This window comes from Pieris napi, chromosome 10 (genome assembly GCF_905475465.1).
Source record: "Pieris napi chromosome 10, ilPieNapi1.2, whole genome shotgun sequence".
Taxonomy (NCBI): domain Eukaryota; kingdom Metazoa; phylum Arthropoda; class Insecta; order Lepidoptera; family Pieridae; genus Pieris; species Pieris napi.
Window position 1 is genome coordinate 4,219,440 of NC_062243.1, and position 15,631 is coordinate 4,235,070.

Here is a 15,631-nt window from a genome sequence, read left to right on the forward strand (position 1 = left end):
GGTTACCTTGATATCTTTCATGCCTTGTATGGGCACACGGTCACTTCCAGTAAGGAACAGTAGGAACTTTTTCTTATCCTCCAACGATAGCTCATGGAAGATCTCCCAAAACCATCTGTCAACATCAAAATAATATAAATAACTAGCTGACCCGGCAAACGTTGTTTTGCCATGTATTTCCAGTAAACATTTTTTAGTTCAATAAAAATAACTATCTACTATAATAAAAATAGGGGTTGATCGTAGAGGGGTGAAAATTAGAGGTTGTATGTATTTTTGTAAAAACAATTTTTTTTGTCTAAAAATTAAACTTTTTTTTTTTGGGGTGGACACCCCTTATCACTTAGGGGTTTGAAAGATTGATGTTGTCCGATTCTCAGACATACCCAATATGCCCACAAAATTTCATGAGAATCGGTCGAGCCGTTTCGGAGGAGTTTAACTACAAACACCGCGACACGAGAATTTTATATATTAGATTTAAGGGAAGCCGATAGGTGAAGAGAAAAGTGTTAGATGAAACACTTTGTTTGAAGCTGGGTAACAACTAGCTTTAATCATTTCAAACATGAGCTTATAACAAACATACAATTAGGGATAGTGGGATTGCGACGCTAATAAAAAGTAACTTGGCATATTTAAGGGTTCTTAAATCTAAGTGACACTTCCATTATATGGAAGTATTCGACCTTTTGGAGATTATCGGAAACAAGAATGTTATATTACAATTTATGAGTGTGGGAAAAACTAAAGGGCTCATTTTGGTTTCAAGCTAATTGCTAACATTTGGTTTGAGCTTCTAATTATTAACTTAAATATATACATATGTGTAACTTAACTATTGTTAGGTTCCAAAACTCGAGGTTTTAATGAAATACCAGTACTGGATCGTCAATCACTTATTATTTTTAACTGACTTAAAACAAAAATGGATCAAATTTAGAAACGTATGATTTTTTATTGTAATAATAATAACACATTAATAAAAACTCCATCAAGTGATAAACTAACAAATATAGGGTGTTCCTTATTATAATTATTTTTATATTTATACGCTACTGTGCAATTCAGTTATAAGAACTGAAATATGGTATAATTTTGCGGTTTAAAGTTTAGGATATTCCTTTAAACTCATATCTTATCACGAGTTTACGTTCGAGATATCTAAATTAGAAAAAACCTTTTTACACGCTTTATATTAGCTTCACCTGTATGTATGTATGTATGTATTTAACCGACTCCTTCGGACTCGATTTTGACCCACTTTATACGGACAGACTTAATTCAAACTTTGTACACTTATAAAGAATCAGCGACAATATAATAATTTCATAGGTTTATCTCGAAAAAAACAATGAATTTTTTTTTAAGTCCACAAAGCAATACGATTAAATTGAGACAACACGTATTGCTGCTAGGACTAAAAAGTGGAAAATAAATATAGTTTGAAAAACTATAAAACACGCTTTTAAATTAAAAAAAATATTTTTCACTTTTTAGTTTGATGCGGTTTAAAAGCGTGTTTTATAGTTTTTTTAAACTATATTTATTTTAAAACAGTTAATATAAACTTTATACTAATATATACGACTCGTAACAATTACGACTGGGTATTAATATAGAACACAGGTATTAATTTTACCTGATTTGCTGGTCCGTAGCGCAGTATCCATTCTTATACTCAGCGTTGCTCTCAAAGACCTCCCAATCATACTCCTCATTGCCGATAACTACAGACATCAATTCGTGAGATCTAAATAGTTTAATTATTCTGCCACCACAGACCTGAAAATAATTATGAATCACTTAATAAACTATAAAGTCTTGAAGTTGATTTATACAAAAAAAAACCGTGGCGCTACAACCCTGGCTTAGGTTTCCTAGAAAAGCGGTGCCGTTAACTAACGGCCGTCATTTTACGGCTGTTAATAACAGCCGTCTTTACTTTTTAACATAATGCAAAAAAACAATCATTTTCGCTCGTCCAAGTCACGTTTCCACTGATTGTATTAATTAAATATATGCCCCGCGACACGTGAAAAACGTTGAACTAATGTTTATCACCGCTATTTGACGTTACGGTGACACTCAACGTTCTCTAGAAAACCTACTTCGATGTTATTTATAGAAACCGTATGGGTGACGTCACCCAACGTTATATTACGGCCGTTAGGTAACGGCACCGCTTTTCTAGGAAACCTAAGGTTTAGTCCGGGCCTCAGATTTTAGCGATTTTTTTTCACAATAGGTGATCAGCCTTCTGTGTTCTAAACACGCCGTCGACTTTTGTGGGTCTAAGGCATGCCGGTTTCCTTCACCGTACGTTGTATTAAAATACAAGGAATGAAACATACTGTCGAATAAAATAACAAGTTCATTCGTTTTTACACGTTATCACCGTTAATCACGTCAAAATAGTACGAAAGGTGTTTAGAATATAATACCCACCTTCTGAAAACCTTGATTAAAAGCCTTAAACTGGTTTTCAACAGACTTGTTCAGAAGAAAGTCGACATACAAATCAACATACTCCGCCTTATTCTCATGTGTGACGGGCACATTCTCTCCATTCTCCTTCAGTGGGTGTACTTGTACTTGATCAAACACTACTGTGTTTACGGCGAAACACAGACAGAATACCTAAAACATATATTTATTATTATTATTTTTTTTTTTTTATAATATATCACTTTTCTACTCCCCTGCCATTGTGTCCAGGGACCTTTGCACATCACACGTCTCGCGAAAGACGCCCCGGCTACATCTGTAATATTTTTGTTTACAATATTCATGGGCGAGCCGGGACGCAATTCCTCGCGAGACCCGTTCTTGGGGTTTTGTTTGCCGCCTTTATATATTCCACAATTTTTTCGCAGAACCGTTCCAGGCACGATCTGTGCTTTATTAACATGTCCTGTAGGCCGTTACGGTCTACAGTCATCTGCATTTGTTGCTCCAGGTCGTGCCTGGACGATGCGAAAATAGGGCAATGTATGAGCACATGTTCTACTGTTTGTTCTTCATCGCCGCAGTCACATGCTGGGCTTGTCCTAATTTTAAACCTATGAAGGTAATGTGCAAAGGCTCCGTGCCCTGTAAGAATTTGCGCCATCTGGGGTGTGAAACGCTTCTCTTTTATTAATTTGTACGCAGGTCTAACATTTGCGATAAATAATTTTGTAGTTCCAGCTGTTTCACCCCCCAGGTAGCGTTCATTCCATACATCTAGAGTCTTTTGCCTTATCTGATGTTTTACATATGACAGGGGGTATGCGGCGTATTCAGGTTTTGACCTTAGTCTTTCCGCCGCTTCTTTTGCTAACGTGTCCGCCCTCTCGTTCCCTGGCGTACCAACGTGCGCCTTTATATTTATTATTACCAGCACCAGCTTTATGAGAATGTTATATCGTATTTATTTACTCAAAAATCGTAAGAGTCATACGGACTATTATTATTTTTGGATAATATTTAGGTAGTTTTAATGATACGTTTTGTGCTGTTTTTTTTAGATTTTTTAACTTCTATTGTTCTAATTATTGATTTTTTTTAAAATAAAGACAATAAGTCCACATTAAAAACCTTATATAAAAAAAACTTTCAGTTTCGAAATTTTACCATTTTGCTTCAAGTTCATATTAATTTCATATCTTTAAGTCATAGGTAAGCTTATACATACTAATAAAAAAGGCTAAATATTTATGTAGAAATCGTTTAGTTCATGATTCTCGAATAGAGTAAGACGATCGATCAGGCACGATAAGTCATGTTCGGTTTGAATACGTATAACGTTTAAATATGTAATGTAATGTTTTTAATATTCGTTTTAAACTCGTGTTTTGGTACAAAAAATGTTATAATTGACAAATAATTCAAAAAGATTTGTTAGAATACTTTACATTGTCAACCAAAGCGATCCGAATCTCTGGCAAGGCGCATTGCTGTCGTTTGGGACGTTTTTTGTTTTTTTAAATCGTTTACTAAAGAGAAATACTATAATATCCTTTAAGGACCTTTATGTACGCTACATAAGATTCTAGATTATGTAAAATTGCCTTCAATATTTGGGTTTGTCAAAATTTTAATATCAATAGAAAAAAAAATTAAAAATTTTCAATTAAATATATTGCGGTCATATTTAAATTAATAAGAGAATACATCTAAGAGGTTGGTTGTCTATGTAAAATATTTTTTTTTAATAATATTAATGTGTGTTTGTAATAGATACTGAAACGCATTATTTCGTCCGCTAACGACATATACTACTTCTCGACTTTTGCCACTGGGACCTTCAGGCCATTCAGTGATAGACTAGTCGAGGATTCTCCCTTTAAGCAGTACACCTTCCTTCCCCCACAACAATAATGGAGATCTAATAGCTAAATTAATATAGATCATACTCTTTAAATAATCTCTAAAATTGCATGTATAATAAAATATATGTTCAAAGTGAGAAACAGTTATTTAAAACGTCATTTTTAAAATTAAACATACCTCTTCAACGTCTTCGTCAGGATATTCAAGCAAATGTTTCAAACTGTTCGCCAGTGTTGGGTAGAGGTCAGATAAATCGTCCAATATCACAGATTCATCTAACAATTTCTTGTATAGTACAAGAGGAAATGGCACGTAGATGATTATCGAGTTGTATATCGCTAGTCCGTATATTGCACCTATAATGCAAATTCTATATAAAAAAAGGTCAAACTTTTCACCTACTACCAGTTCTCAAATGAAGGGCGTAGAGCGGGAAGAACCGCCAAGTTCTTCACACTTTAGAATCGATTTTAGTTTAGATTTTTTTGTAATTTTAATAGTTCTGATTAGTAATTGTTTTGTTTAATATTTGTATGATCTCTTCGTGTATGTCATGTTTGCCTATAAGTGCTTGTCACATTAAAATTATATCTTGTGGTTATTTTACCAATGTATTAGTGTGCCGAGCGTTGGCAAGCTTCTATCAATAAAATAGTTTCTGCACAAGGTAATCGTAACTACTGCACCATGATAGAAATCGTATTGATCACTTGAAACTGGCCGTACTGTACGGTTAATATTTTATGTGGATTGGATTTCGTGAAATGGGCTATGAAATATGAAAGCTACCAGGGGCTGCAGGATGATGTAAAGATATCTTTTGGAATACCAATTGTTCAGAGTTGTGGTCTAGGGATCAATGTTCTATTTGTGTTTGATAAGATAGTATGAACAACACAACAAGATAGTATGGGCATATTGAAAATTAGTGTTGAACAACTTAAAGCTGAGATAGGCCCATTTTTGATTAAAGTAAATTTGTTTGTTTTCGTTTAGGTACATACATTTTAAAAATACCGCTATTAAATAAATTATTTTCATTCTTCCTTTCATATAACCTAAATGGTTGTTCAAATTCAAACAAGCTTTGTATTGCCAGTGCTGTGTACACAACTAATAAAAAATGTGTACACGGCACTGGCTGAGTCTATCTTAAGTTATTGTATCTCCTCTTGGGGTGGTGCCCGAAAGACCCATCTGATAGAACTAGAAAGAGCACAACGTACCTTACTGAAAGTCATTCAGGTACCCTATGGTCGATCTTTATTCAGAATGCGACGTCCTAACAGTCAGACAACTATACATTAAAAATATAATAATCTACCAACATAAAAAATTAACTTATGATGACGCAAATAGACGAACACATAGAGTCTGTCCCACCACTCAAGCAAAAACAAGCTACTTACAAAAATTGCAATGCTATACAGGCCCCATGTTGTACAATAGACTGAATAAAATTCTTAATATTTATCCCCTTAATATCTATGAATGTAAAATAAAACTGGTTGAATGGCTAAAAACTCAGAAATATAATGAAATAGAAAACTTGTTTACTAATGTAAAATAATAAAATTTTCCTTTTTAAAATATCTAACTTTAGTCCTAAGAGTGTGCTGAAATGTAAATTAAATATAAAATCTTAATACTAAATTTTATAATATATTCCGTAATTATATAAATTATAACGACAATAAATTCATATCTCAAATTCAAGTTTCAATTTAAAAAAAAAAATATTTGTCGAAATTCACATTTACTATAGTCTAACCAATTGCAACAACCGTAAATATCTTATGACAAACAACCTAACCAATTTGTTAAAGACACTGGAAGGAACTAGCGTTTAAGATACAGGCTAGGCCTAGTTTAATCGCTAGTGCACATAGAATTATTTTAGGTACGAGGTTGAACAAAATTAATAGTGAAAACACAACGATTCGTTGCATATTTTATGTTTATAACCTTTAGAATGTAAGTACCAAATGTTTTTTCGTCAAATAAAGTGATTTTTATTTATTTTTATTTTATTATTGCCATTAGCTTATTGATATGTAGTTAGAGATATTAGGACATCCTAAAGCTGGCTTGGTAGAGTGATTTTTCCCTATTTAATAATACATAGAATATTTATTTCATTTAAATATTTTTTTAACTTTAATTATACAAAATTGAACCCTGTACTTTGAAGTTATACGCAATTAAATTACCTATTAAATAATACATGACATCATCTTCGAATGGGTTGTTAGAGAACCATATCATGTTTGTCTCCTCGGACTGTTTGAACATTCCATAGACAGGATCAAATATTTCCTTCAGCAATAATAGGAAGAACTCTTTCTTAACCCCTCCAGCGTCCTCAGCTTCCTCACCTACGAATTCTACCTGAAACAATGTACTGAATATATATAAATATAGCATATTAAGCGATAAAGCGCGTAATATAGAATATTTCTTTATTTCACGCGAATTTATTACATGAGCCAATACATTTTGCTTACTCAGCTTCTTTTATAAGCGCGGCAATTTTCTAAGTCGTCGTAGTTAAGCCCCGACGCAGGTACTCTTGCAGTATTTTATAAGCATTGCATGGCATACTTTGTGGTACGTCAGTGATTAATATAGAGTGAAAATATATCCTTTAATATTTAAAGCATTCCGTGAACCCAAGAACCGAACAATAACCAATTAAAACAATTATTTAAAAAAATTATTTAATGTGTGCGATCATCAAATTTGTAGAAAATTTATTTGAATTAATTGACAACACACACCTAGACTCGTCCATACTTAAACTAGGTTAAATTGTAAAACGAAAAGATTTTGCATTGCGTTTGATTAGCACATTGATGTAGACTATATCTATTAAAATAATCCGTTACAATCCTATAATAGGTCCTTAGCCTCAGATGCCGAAAGCTTTTGGGTCTTATGCATGCCCGGTTACCTTCGCAATTTGTAGGCATCCCTACTCATCGGCAAAGAAGACAGAGGGTGTAGGCCGAGAGAAAAAGCCGGCGTAAAATATCCATACATTGTGAAACAGACCCTAAATCTATATAATAGTCTAGACTTTCATTATCTCGAAAGGAACAAGCGATTTGGAAGATCACACATTAACTGTATTTAATATTTTAAGTTCCTTTTTACTTTTAAATATTACACAAGGAAAACAAATTAATTGATTTTCTTGGTCCTACGTGCCTTATAAAACATTAATACTTACTCTAAGCGGCTTCTTCAGCTGAGAGCTGTCATGATTGCTGATTTGCAGCATCGTGTCTCTCACAATATGATTTCTCGACACGGTCAGTTGCAAAAACTGATCTCTATGATATTCGTACGTCGGATCCATGAAAAGTCTCGTGAATATTTGCGTAACCTCTCTGTGGATAGCCATTTGCATTTGCAGCTGTTGATCGATCTTTAGTAGCAACGACTTGCATTGTACGTCAAATAGAAATGCGTAGTTGCAGAGGTGAAGCTGATTCGACTGTAACGAATTAAATGCTGATTGGTACGATCTTTTACGGAGACGCTAAAATCGAGATATTGTGTTAATTTTTTGTTATTCAACTTTGGTCCTTAATTAAAGGATGATCTGTTATATCTGTTTTCATTGCATATATACATTTATATAAATCTATACGTGTTTATAATTAAACACCTAGCGGCTGATCGATTAAGATGAGATTGTTATAGAGGTTTTTGATGATGTATTTAAGTTTTTAAGTCCTCTATTTTTGTATAATATTTTTGAAATAACACTATCGAAAATTATAACAATCACTTTTTTTCCACCTCATATTTTACAGTAAAATAGTTTGGGCAATCTCCTTTAGCAATTAATATATCGTCATGATCGTAAAACAATGTCGGATTTGAAATCCAAAATCCACTTTTTATCATATTTGGATACTAAATTGACTAAATATTACGCCAACATTAAACAAAAAAATTATGTGTTTTAAATTTCAAATTAATAACATACAGTCGGTAAAGTGACGGATTTGATAGACGCTCATGGAAGCATTTTTCTAGAAAACTATGTAATTATTGTTATTTTTATTTTGTTTTAAAACAAACCCTTTTGCTGGCTTGTATGAAAATTTTTATAATAACAGAATATGAATTAAAAAAGTTATGACAAAAAAAACTTACATGATTATTTTATTTTGAAATGGCTGCCCTGTAAAGTTTACTATATGTCAAATCCGTCACTATTCTACGACTATGACGATATATATATATAGTTAATGTGGTTAATCAACAATGAGATTTACATTTTAATTAATCTATCATTAAGAAAATCTACTTACATCTTGATCCGAGAGCCAATTTATGTAATCTTTAGCGATATTAACATGCCCACTTAGGTCTTCAATATAAAAACATTCCGCTGGTATTTTTGGATTCTTTGGATTCGTGAAGTTAATTTTATTAAGCGTCGATAGAGCATTCAGAATTTGTAATATGCTGTGTGTGAAATTTAATTTCTGTAAAAAAAAATTACAGGTAAGTTCAGGTATACGTAGAAAATATTCAGCAATAATGCTGAAGAGCTGTTCCTTAACTCTTCGTTAAATCGTATTTAAAAATTCTAATTAGTGAAATATTATCTATATTAGATTGTTAAATTTAAACATTTAGGTAATTCTTAATAAACATGTATTTCCAGGCTAAAAGTATTGTTTTTAAACACTTAAAAAACCCCATTTCTGAAATGTTTCACTTGATTTAAAAAAAAATGTTTAAAAAAAATCGCGAAAAAGCGCTCTAGCGAAAATGTATATATAATTAAAAATTAATTGCTGTTCATTTGTCTCGCTAAAGCTCAAGAATGGCTGGACTTATGATTTTGATATACTTGTGGAAGTTCAGGGAAGGTTTAAACAGTGGAAAACATAATTAATAAGTAAAGAAAAAATACTAAGAATTACAATTGAATTATCCAATACAAACAGGTTCCCGGCTGGGATATATTTGATGCCTTTTGTCTTTTTACAAATAATTGTCACATTTATTAAAGACACTTAGGAATATGTGTTTCATAGATGTTTCGTTTTTTCATAAATAAGTCCTTAGGGAGCGTTCAAGTATTGCGTAACGCAATTTTTTGAAATAATTGGGGGGGGCATGTAACTCGCCGTAACGTTTTTCAGTACCCAAGTACAGTACTCTACCCAAGTATAGTAAAACGTTTCGTGACCACCTAGTGACTCTTTAGTTACTATTATGGGGTGTAAGTCCAAAATATTATTAACAATTACGCATAATTCGATCCCCGCCCCGCATCGTAACGTTTTACAAAAGCACCCCCCCTCCCAAAATTCGTTACGTAATACTTGAACGCTCCCTCGTTTCATGATTATACCAGTTAAATGACATGAGAGTCTAAGAATAAAAAATAAATGTTTTTTTGACATACGAGGTTATCATTCTACAGCGACGATATGTGGGTGATAGGAAGTTCATCTAGTAATAACTAAATTTGAAATACATAATTTACCTTATTTAGCCTGACCACAGGCTGCATCAACTCATACACAATGACACTCTTAAAAATATCAACGAGCATCTCAAAGTACTCCGCCGTTTGCGCTTCCCACCACAAGTGAACGATCTTTTGAGGGTGAACTAATAACCTGTTGAATGCTTCGGCGAATGGACCCTATCAAATATGATTAATTCTTTTTAGAAAATTGTTAATATATTGCAATCAAAAATCATTTATGCATATAGATAACACATGAACGTCAAAAAGAAATATACATTAAATGCTTCTAATTTTACAGTTACTGAAAGTTCTCGAATCAAGGGCGTAGAACGGAAGAGAACTGGCAATAAACTCTCCGCCACTCTTTTTAATCGCCAAGTTCGCCAATATTGACTAATGGAGAATGTTACTTAGGTTAACTCTGGGTACGCTTCCCAGCGTAATCATTCTTACGCCTTAGTCCTACAGGCCTTAAAATGTGATAGAATAATCACAGAAATGTGTCTGTCAATCATACCCATAGACTATAGAAATATACAATGAAATGAATATGGGGTAAAACAATTAAATTCCACATTTACACAGTTTTCAACTGGAATGTAATCTGTGTTTACTATTAAACTATTCATTCTCTAAGTACGGCTGTAAGGCACGGATATATACGTATCCTTAAATTACATTAATTTTAATAATAATAAATATAAAATTAAATTACATTAATAAATTTATATGTATTAAAATTCGCAATTCATAGAGACGCTATAAGCTATTATAAAACATGGACTAAGTACATTGATATATAAAAAACCCAAGATGCACAGTCTCGAATAAAAGTAACGCTCGAAAGTGTCCCGAAACACTATTTCTGTCATTTTCTATAACAGTATGTCTATAACAGTATATGTTACAAGTATATATTATTGCAAAATCAACCTTACGCGAATTGCTTAAAGTTGTTATTACAACGCAGTGTATACGTACTTAAAGCAATAAAATTTTACGACCGACCGTGGTCGGTAGGACAAGGTATTGAGTGGAGTCGAACATGACTTTTTTATTTACAACTATTTAACATAATTTTAAATTTATCCGACTTTTCGGGTGCTTTACAGCGTCCGTGGTCACGGTGACTAAAGACAAAAGGTTTTGGATGTTAAATAGTTGGAAATTTATAATAATACATAACTTTAATCCGGTTAAAAAGTTTTTTCTTTAAATTAAAAAATAATTTGTTAGTAAATATATTTGTCAAAAACTACACACAAAAAAGTTCAAAAGTACATAAATTTATTTATAAAAAAAAACACAAATAAATAACATCGACTCCACTTATTAGACGCGAGACTATTTGAAATGAGTGCACAATTTAGAATGTTGCGCTCATTTTTTGAGGACGTTTTTTAGACGTTGATTGTGCATCTTGGGTTTTTTATATATCAATGACTAAGTATTATATTTGTTACTATGGTTACGAACTACATACTTGTAACTCCGGATGTCGCCTCGGATTCCTCATCTCATGGTACAAAGGCAAGAGTAGAAAAACTCTTAAAGCTTCAGCATCAGGTGGCGAACTCTTTACTCCCTTTATTACGTTCTCTGTTAGATGACTGAATATCTAAAATAATTTATTATATTTACTTTATTAATCAAAAAACACTGCATCCTTTTGTCTCTTTCTGTCAAATTCTGTTAACGCTTTGTTGAAAAGGGAGGTCAGTAAATTTTGACTGAATGAAGAAATGAATAACATTTGGTTCCCGTGTAGTGTCTAATGTTTTAACAATATCATGTCATATTAAAATATATATTAATATAATTAATTGAGAGCAGTATTATTGTACTGATTCGATTCGAACTCAGTGCACCAATTTGATACACACAATTAACAGCTTAAAAATAGTAATTAACACAAAAAAAATGCAAATTTATATATAGTGATTAGAGGTACTTTAGTACCTACTAAAGTACCTCAAATCAATGGCGAATAAAATAGTAATACAATATGTATGCAGGATTTGACTGAAAACCTCTGGTTTATAAGGAAAACAGACATACAAAATATATCTGCCATAATGTAGGTTGCCTTACCAATTCTTTAATAGATGTATTTTCAAATCGACTGATGATACTAAAAGCCTCTTCAGCCTTTTTAATGTCCACTCCAGGTACTTTTGTATTACATCCATAATGCGCGCTATTTTGTAACAGGAATGACGCATTCAAACATGATAGAGATCCGAAAACTGTCTCTAAGTATGCCATTAGATCCTGGTAAATTAAAAATAGTATTTAAGAGATAATATATTTTGCACACCATTATAGTGTGCACCCCAATTTTTATTTTTTTATGATACAGCATACAAATATACATACAACCCCTAATTTTCACCCAATTACAATTAATTTATTACTATACTAGGGGTATTATAGTATATAGTAATTTTTATTGAACTAAAAAAATGTTTCCTAGAAATAATATACACGGCAAAACAACGTTTACCGGTTCAGCTAGTATATATATAATATTGAAGCTATCAAATGTGACTTACATAATTTTTTTCACACTATTGTTTTGGCACTAAGCCAACTAATTTTTTTTTTATAAAAATATGGTTTTCTACCTTCTCCCACGAATACCATAGATAAAAATTAAATGCTATTAAAGGAGGAAATCTTACCTGATTCACTACATCGTCGTCCTTGAAGACCTCGCAAGCCGCCAGTTTAGGTATATTTAGTGTGAGTATTTGTTTCTTAGCATCTGGTATCCGTGCGTCAGCCTGTATCGATTTATCACTATGGACTACGAGGAAACTGTGGTCACCGCCCGCAAATACGCGTATAGGGCCGTTGAAGAGCGTCGAAAACTAGAATATTTTCACGTTAACGTTTGAATACTTTGTCAAATACATAGTATGGCTATTTTATTTATTTTCACTGCGTTGCAGCAATACAGAAATACAGTATAATTAAATAAAAGGGAGGGCAACTGGCGGCCGTATCGCTTTCAAGCGATCTCTTCAGGCGACCACTGTAAGATTATAATATATAATCTTTTCATAATTAAGCGTTGATTAATTATTATATTTTTAGGCAATTTTGAAGATGATATAGAACGAATGTAAGTTAGTTTTCCTTACACTAAATAATGGTCACGTTATAAAGAAAAAAATAATAATCTACATCTTTATATATGGACATGGGGCAAACTACATCAAAACGTGAGCCTCTACTCTTCTTGAATTATATGTCCTTACTAAATAGATCAAGAGCCCAGGACTGCCAGACCTTCGTCATTTTATAAAAGCTGAAAGTTCTTCTGTGCGTGTCCCCTATACAGGTAGGAACGACCAGAGACTACAGAGTTTGGGTAGTGGTTACTTTAGCAGATAACAGGTAGTAAAGACTAAGCGCTCGCGCTCGGACCTACAGCGGACTTTCAATGTGTCTGGCAGGGTGTAAAAACCATTGAAACTATCCGGCTATTGAGGTATCATTTTTTCATAGGTCCCCAAGTAACATATATAAAATTTAGCTTTTATACTCTAACGAAAGTATAATTATAATTAATTAATATTTAGGGGTGTCTGGCAGGGGGAAGCAACTGTCATAAGAGACCGGCAATGTATGACGATATTTAAAAAGTTATCCCTAATAAAATATAAAAAAATTGAGCTTTATACATTAAGGGCTTAAAGGTACTATTTTATACACCTTTACTACCTGTTATCTGCCAAAGTAACCACTACCCAAACTCTATAGTCTCTGGTCGTTCTTACCTGTATAGGGGACACGCACAGAAGAACTTTCAGCTTTTATAAAATGACGAAGGTCTGGCCTAAGCAAAGAGCCCTGGGCTCTTAGGATAAAAGCATCAGGTATATGTGGCACTACTAATTATAGGCTAAATATAAAATTACAACTGATAAATGAATTACTATTGCATTATCAATATTGTCAAATGGAACTCAACACAATTTTTTGAAGTTCCTGGGCACTCATTGGCTTGACTTTCTAGCTTCGACTTCTTTTTCGGCTATTAATAAAACTAAAATTAATAAAATTCAATTTTTATACTACAGTAAGGCCAATTTAATAGATCACATTTGACATCTGTAAGTTTGTACCATAGTGAAGTAACCCGCTTAAGACATCAATTAAACTGAATGAATGGACGGACTTGTATGAAAAACCACATAACAAAAAAAACAAATTCAGTTACTTTTCTTGCTTAATTTTGATTTTTAGTTAATTTCGTATTTTTATTATTAATGAAAGAAATATTATATGTAGTTATTTATGGAGAAACACGCTTTTTTTATAGAACAGGGGGCAAACGGGCCGGAGGCTCATCTGATGTTATCTGATACTGCCACCCATAGACACTCTCAATACGAGAGGATTCGCGAGTGCCTTTTAAAAATTGATACGCTCTTTTATTGAAAGACCTTAAGTAGAACTGATTTGGAAATTGGCCAGATGGTTACACATAGTGAATAAACTGTCTAAAAAAACCGCTCAGTTGTGGAACGACGGGCGTCGAGGTGATACGGGAATTTCGTATCCCACCTCGACGCCCGACGATGAAACTCAGCTACCGTTATTAATCCAAACAACACCTTTTTTACTTCTTCGTAAATACTATCGATCGATATTAATATAAGAGTAATCATTGCAATCGATTCTACTACAAACTTTCTATTTTTGTGTTATTACAATAATAATGTAATCGGAAAATTGTATTTATTAAATAATTTACTAATTATTATTTTAAATTTTATTTTGTAAAGTTCAACATTTCTTACTTAACAAAATTAGTGGTTTGAGTTTTGATGTCGAATGTGATTTATTAAATTGGACCCAACTATTAATAATCGGTTTAAAGAAGTGAAAAGAGTTGCATATACTAGAGGTGCAAACTATTGGTACTGTCCTCAAATTCTGAATGTTTAATAAAAAATTTAAGGCGTTTAATATGTAAATTGGCTGTTATTTAGTCAAACAATTTTTTTTTAATAATACTCGTAAGCGCATAGTCTCGTAAACAAGCTTCAAATCTACTAATAACTTATTCATTACCTTATTAGAGTCAGCCGGCTCTGTCTGCATCATAGAGCAAAAATATAATTAAACAGAATTTTTAATATAACATACTAATTGGAATATTTCAGTAAAATATTTTATTTAATTCAAAAATAATTTTACTATAGTTCTCAATATATCTATATAGATATTAGTACGTTCATTCAGAAGTCTCTCGCAATAACAATTTATTCAAAGTAGTATCTTGTTTATAGTTAAGCTTCACCCCCTACACGGTGAATGTGCCCATACAACTTGTGATTTAGTGGACGAAACTACTAAAATTTGTTAAGCTAACAATTGTAATCTCGGTTTTGGGTACTAGAATGCACAGATTGTCAATACCAAGGGCACAGAACAATAAAACATTTAAGATTTCAACATGACAGTTTAAACGCTATCTATAAAAACATCAACGTAAGGGCGTTATTTTTATATGGAAAATGGTAACCATGGCAACAATCACAACCCTATCAGTTTGCTGTGATTGCAGGTACTATTCTATACATACCGGTGATTCATCATTAGGAGTAAATGGCACGGGCGTGGGTACAAGTGCGAAGGCCATATGCGGACAGCCGAGTTGTCCACGCGCGCCGTAACCGCACGCGAGTACGCGATCGCCCACGCGACATAGTACGTGCCTACGTCCGCACGCTATTTGCGTCACTGTACTGCCCATTAATTCCATTATCTGAAATATTCATTTATGCATGAAGATAAATATGTACA

The 15,631-nt window shown here is 32.8% G+C and overlaps 1 protein-coding gene across 6 annotated transcripts in view; it reads right to left on the reverse strand.

Moving 5' to 3' along the window:
• Positions 1 to 15,631, reverse strand: part of LOC125053061 (probable E3 ubiquitin-protein ligase HERC4) — a 29,538-nt gene that overhangs the window by 3,124 nt on the left and 10,783 nt on the right. For 2 of the 6 annotated variants that reach the window (XM_047654255.1, XM_047654254.1), the window contains exons 7-19: positions 15,411 to 15,593; positions 14,897 to 14,920; positions 12,496 to 12,684; positions 11,906 to 12,085; positions 11,298 to 11,432; positions 9,827 to 9,988; positions 8,637 to 8,813; positions 7,544 to 7,855; positions 6,525 to 6,702; positions 4,492 to 4,670; positions 2,449 to 2,640; positions 1,643 to 1,785; positions 7 to 115 (exon numbers count right to left, since the gene is read on the reverse strand). In XM_047654255.1, the coding sequence (XP_047510211.1) occupies positions 7 to 115; positions 1,643 to 1,785; positions 2,449 to 2,640; positions 4,492 to 4,670; positions 6,525 to 6,702; positions 7,544 to 7,855; positions 8,637 to 8,813; positions 9,827 to 9,988; positions 11,298 to 11,432; positions 11,906 to 12,085; positions 12,496 to 12,684; positions 14,897 to 14,920; positions 15,411 to 15,593 (2,163 nt within the window). The remainder of the gene's footprint in view (positions 1 to 6; positions 116 to 1,642; positions 1,786 to 2,448; positions 2,641 to 4,491; positions 4,671 to 6,524; positions 6,703 to 7,543; positions 7,856 to 8,636; positions 8,814 to 9,826; positions 9,989 to 11,297; positions 11,433 to 11,905; positions 12,086 to 12,495; positions 12,685 to 14,896; positions 14,921 to 15,410; positions 15,594 to 15,631) is intronic. The other 4 variants (XM_047654257.1, XM_047654259.1, XM_047654256.1 and 1 more) reach the window with 3 other exon arrangements.